Source organism: Malurus melanocephalus, unplaced genomic scaffold, assembly GCF_030028575.1.
Source record: "Malurus melanocephalus ecotype Western Australia unplaced genomic scaffold, MMel_1.1 scaffold_500, whole genome shotgun sequence".
Classification (NCBI taxonomy): domain Eukaryota; kingdom Metazoa; phylum Chordata; class Aves; order Passeriformes; family Maluridae; genus Malurus; species Malurus melanocephalus.
The window spans coordinates 157,010-162,013 of NW_026623732.1; the positions used below are offsets into that span (position 1 = coordinate 157,010).

At 59.3% G+C, this 5,004-nt stretch overlaps 1 protein-coding gene across 1 annotated transcript in view; it reads right to left on the reverse strand.

Moving 5' to 3' along the window:
• Positions 1–4,995, reverse strand: part of EPHB2 (EPH receptor B2) — a 130,316-nt gene extending 125,321 nt beyond the window's left edge. The window contains exon 1 of the mRNA XM_057381238.1: positions 4,868–4,995. Within this exon, the coding sequence (XP_057237221.1) occupies positions 4,868–4,952 (85 nt within the window). The 5' untranslated portion in view covers positions 4,953–4,995. The remainder of the gene's footprint in view (positions 1–4,867) is intronic.
• Between the last annotated feature and the right edge of the window lie 9 nt (positions 4,996–5,004).

Genomic DNA, 5,004 nt, shown 5'->3' on the forward strand with positions numbered 1-5,004 from the left:
GCCTCTCCCTCCCACCCAGCCCACGCTGCACGCACACACATCAGCCCCTTATCACAGGAGGCCCCATCCTCACCCTTATCTAATGGCTGAACTTTTGCCTCCGAGGATTACCCGCTCCCCCCATCCCAAAGAGACCCAACTGGCAGCCGTGCTTTACCCGACCTCTCTGCAAACCAGATCCCGGCTGGGAAGGGATTGCAAACCAGAGTGGGAGCTGATGGGGCTCTTCCTCGGTAAAAATGGGTTTTGGGCAGGATGGGAAGTCTGCTCCCACCCTCTGCACAATCCCGGTGTGGGGGGAGCGGGTGCATTTTGGGGCAGGAGTGGAGGGTCAGGCTCCCRTTCATCCCTTGCCCCAAATCGCTCTGGGAGCTGTCGCAGCTCCAGTATTTACGCAGCTCCTTGGGCGGGGTCGTGGGTGCCCACCCCTCTTTCCCGCAGCTCAGGTATGTGCACACAAAGGCTCCTGACTAGTGCAGGCAGGTCCTCAGCCTGTTTCCAAGGGGACTGCTGCTCCCATSCCCGGGGACAGCCCCAAATCCCTCAGCAGCATCCCCGAGGCACAGCTGAGTCCCTTTCATACCCTCTGTGGGGTGACACAAGGAGCTGGGGGACATCACTGGCCGTGTCAATCCTGAGCCCTTGTCCCCTACAGCATCTCCTCCCTAYGCTTTTGTCACCCAGAGAAGTTGGAAAGTCAGCAGGGATGGAGAGGAGTGCTGCTCCTGCCCGGAAAAGCCACAGAGCAGAGCAGCGAGGGCAGCAGCACGGATGTTCAAATGAGGCACCGATTTATTTGGTCACCAAAAGGAGCTTTCCCTTTTGCTGCCCTGTAACGCMAAGGGCAAGTGGGTGCAAGGAATGTGCCTTGTCAAAAATTAACCCAGGAGATGGAGGGGAGGGGAAAGCAGCAGCGGCACAGGGCCAGCCCAAAACCACAGGCTCTGCTCTGCTCCTCGGTCCCATTTGTCCCAAAACATTTGCTCCCCTCCCGGTCTCAGGAAAGCGTTCACAGTTCTGAGTTCAAGCATGCAGGAGGGATCAGCTCTTGACAGATCCTGCATTTTCCCCTGGACCTGCTGTTCTGCTGCATCCCTCCAGAGAATGCTGGGCTCGCTGGGAGGCTCCTGCAGCCCCCATGGTCCTGACACACCTGGAACATCCACAGCCTTGGAGCACCGAGGTCAAAGAAATGCCCTGGAGTGACCGTAACCCTGAAGGGATGGSTCCAATCTTYCTCCACRGAGGCTACAAATCTGGGGAGTCCCRACCAGCCCTGTGTCCCTGGCRTCTCCTGGGGCYTGGAGGRGGMTGTGGGGGTGYTCAGCACAGCTACAGGAGAACAGACCAYGTTTTAACTGCAGTATGGTATAGCATACATGAAATTAAATATACTGCATACGATAGAATCACAGAACATCCCAAGTGGGAAGGGACCCACAGAGATCATCCCGTCCAAATCCTGGCCCTGCACAGGACCCCCCAACAATCCCACCGTATGTCTGAGAGTGCAATATATATTATGTACATTATAAYTCACTGTTAATGACACAGAAGCACTAAAGTCCTGTCCCCAGCTTGCTTRAAGAATGGGCAGGGATGTCCGTGGCTGTGGCTGAGACTCCTGACCTCAGCCACAGCACACCCTGGGAATACCCACCCCAGGAATGGATACAGCCCTCCTGCCCCCTCCTGCTCCCTCTCCAAGCCCAAGGCTGGGTTCAGGGTTAGGATTGCCCAGCATAGTTGATATTTAATATYGATTCCCATCACCCGTGATCCTGTTTCCCAGCAAAACTCGTGCTGGGTGATTCTCTGTGGTCCATGGGAGCCTGTCTCTGCCTCTGTGCTGCCGGCTCCATGCTGCCCACTGCTACCCTCACTGATAGCAGGGCCATCTCATGTCTCCTTTTGCATTTTTGGCACAGGGCTGGCTCTCCTCCAGCCCTCGGGAAGCTTGCCAGCACCGCAAGGTTTGTGAAAAGTTAACTCCACCGGGGTGAAGAGCGCCTCGCACGTGAGTTAGCCAGGCTGTTGATTTTAAAATACCTCCGTGTCCTTCCCAGCTCCCCCCAAAATACCTCGGGAGCGTCAGTCCCGCGATCGGCGCGCAGCCTACGCAGCAGGAATACAAAGCGGGGCCGTTAGCGATAGCGGCGTTACCAACCGGTGTGGGATCCAGACCCTTCCAGGACTCCTTTGTTCCTGACTTTCTGGTTTGGGTTTTCTCATTTTTGTTGTTTTTTTTTTTTTTTTGAAAAACACACAAAAACTTTCCTTTGAGAAGCCTGAACTTTCTCAGCTGCAGACACGTTGCCTTCCAACCGCCTTCACAACTATAGGCAATTCCTAACCTCTGCTTTATGTACGTTGTCATCCACCTCCCTGTTTTCCATATTGATTTATGTTTTACGTTCTTTTCACATTTCCTTTTAACAGAGCCGGTTCTAACCAAACAGCCTTCTCTCCCGAGCCCAAGCCATGCATTCTGCTGGCCAGTGAGTAATCAACTTCCAATTTCCATGCACACTCCTGTTTATATTTCCTTCCCTATCGGCTTTGTTTCTAATTAAGGTTTGTTAAATGCAAGTGAATATATAGTGCACAGAGAAATATAAAGCAYGTAGATAAATAAACACCCCACACACAGCCACACTGACTAAGGCTGCGCTTTCAACCACGGATCCCAAAGCACTTTGTCATGTTCATTAACAAAACCTCGCGGCTCCCTTGGGAAAGACGCTTGGATTATTTTACGCCTTGTAATTAGGAAAACTGAGGCACAGAGGAGACAAGTGAAATTACCAGCAGTACCAAAATGCTCTGTGGCAGAGCCGAAAACAGGACTCAAGAGGCAGGATCCTCCAGAATTTGTTTTTCCCCTGGACAAGCCTTTCTGCCCCCATTTTGGCCCTGGGAATGCGCTGGAGCCGGTGATGGAGGGCATCGCCGCCATGGAGGTTCCTCTGGCTGGTGGGGTCCAGCCATCTCCTCCATGGTCAGCGGCTGCCGTTGGGTCAGTCTGTCCTCACCAGAGGGATCCAGAGCATTTGGAGGTGCAGGTGGACACCACAGCATTTAGGAGCAGCGGGAAGAGGCAGCTCCAGAAAGGAAAGAGCGGAGGCACGCCCAGGGAGCTGCATCCCACACGCTTTCATCTTGCCAGCTCTCCTGAAGAAAGGCTGGACATGGCGGCTGGCTGCCCACACCAGCACTGTGAGTGACCATCACAACCCCGCCACACACACACAGGGCAAGARACAACAGCGGGAGCTTGCGGGGACCACGCCAAGCCCAAACCAAGGCGGTCAGACCCCGCTGGACATGGCCGCTGGGAGCCCGCTGACCATCTCACCAGGCGCGTCCCCGTCCGTGGACAAGGGAGGAGCACACCTTAGAGCGATCATCTCAGGTGGGTGAAGCACCCCGCCAGCACTGGCCAGCGCCTCACTCCCAGTGACACTCCCCATCCTTTGGCGCTCGAGCATCCAGTGCCCGCTGCTCCTGCCATGACGGTGGGAAAGCCACTCACGTTCCAAGTACACCGAGCCCCGGGAGCTGACCCACAGAACCGCCCAGCAGCACCTCTGGGGCAGCAGGAGGGACAGGGCGGAGGTGTCACCGTGTCCCTCCCCAAGGCACCCAGCACGCCGCGCTTGGCAGCGCCAGCTCGGCATGGCCAAGGGCCCCACCGGCCAAGCCCAGACCCCGCTGGAAGTGTCAAGGCCACCAGCGGATGGGGCCAGACGTCCTGCACGGACACGTATGCTCCCACAAACACGCTCATCACCCCAACCCTCCCCCCCATAATTAAAACCATGCTGGGCTCATTTGAATAGCAGAGCTGGCAAGCGCTCTCCGCTGCAACGTAAATAGTCCTATTTATGCCAAGCTCCCATATTGTAAATATCACGATGTATAGCTGGCCAACCCATGAGTCATCTCCCAAAACTCCAACTTAATAAATGGTGCCTCATCCATGTTCCAGACAAACACCGTCCGAGTGGCTCCCACCGCCCGGCACGCACAGGGCCGGCAGCGGCCACCCAGCCTGCCACCAGCCCAACGGAGCCGGAGGGACAGCAGAGCCACCCAGCTCCTCGGACACAACCCTTCCACAATGGCCAGCCATCCATGGACCACACCGCTCCGGGACCAGCCGGTTTTTGGCCTGACACCTGGCCCTCGCCCCTGCCCAGCCCAGTTCTCCGGCACTTCCCAGGGTGTGGGTGCAGCGGGCGGGTGGGAGCAGGCAGGCACGGCTGGGATGGTTGGRGAGCTGGAGAACGCGTCTCCCCTTGCCCAGAGCCCCCCGTGTGGCTCCCACCCTGCGCCGTCCCCGCACACCCAGCCCCGGAGCTCCCCACCTGCCGCCTCACTCTGCTTTGTCTGAGCACCGGGGACCTCGGCGGGGAGCTCGGCTCCTCCTGGGGACGCCGGGAACGCCACGGCGCCAACGGGGAGCCGGCCACCAGCTCCGGAACGCCGGCAAGGCCTGCAGGAGGGGCACCCCAAAGACTCTGCCGAGAGCAGCGGCGGGCACGGGGCGGTGAATCCCGGGCATCCCCGGGGGAGCCTCCGCCGCGGCCGGGGATGCCCACCTTGGCCAAGGCATGGCGGGGAGAAGGGCGGCCGGCCATCGGGAGGGTCTGGGGGCCTGGGGGGGCACACGCCACACACCGGGCTCCGGCGGCGACACCTCCAGCTGGGGCAGCACTTCCCCAAACTTCGCCTCCCCTCCGAAGGGCGTGCGCCGCGGAGGGGGGCAGGGGGAGAAGTGCCACCCCCCAAAAAWCGGGGGGAACCCGGAGAGGGGGGGCTCGCCCTTCCCCGCAGGGCCCCCGCCTCCCGCGCCCCCCTCCCTTACCTTCCACGGCGGCGAGCAGGGGCAGGAGGGCGAGGGGCAGGCAGCAGAGCCACAGCGGCCCCATGGTGCGCGCCGGGCCGGGCATCAGAGGCGGCGCGGCCGGCGCTCCATGGAGGCGGCGGAGCGGCGGAGCGCAG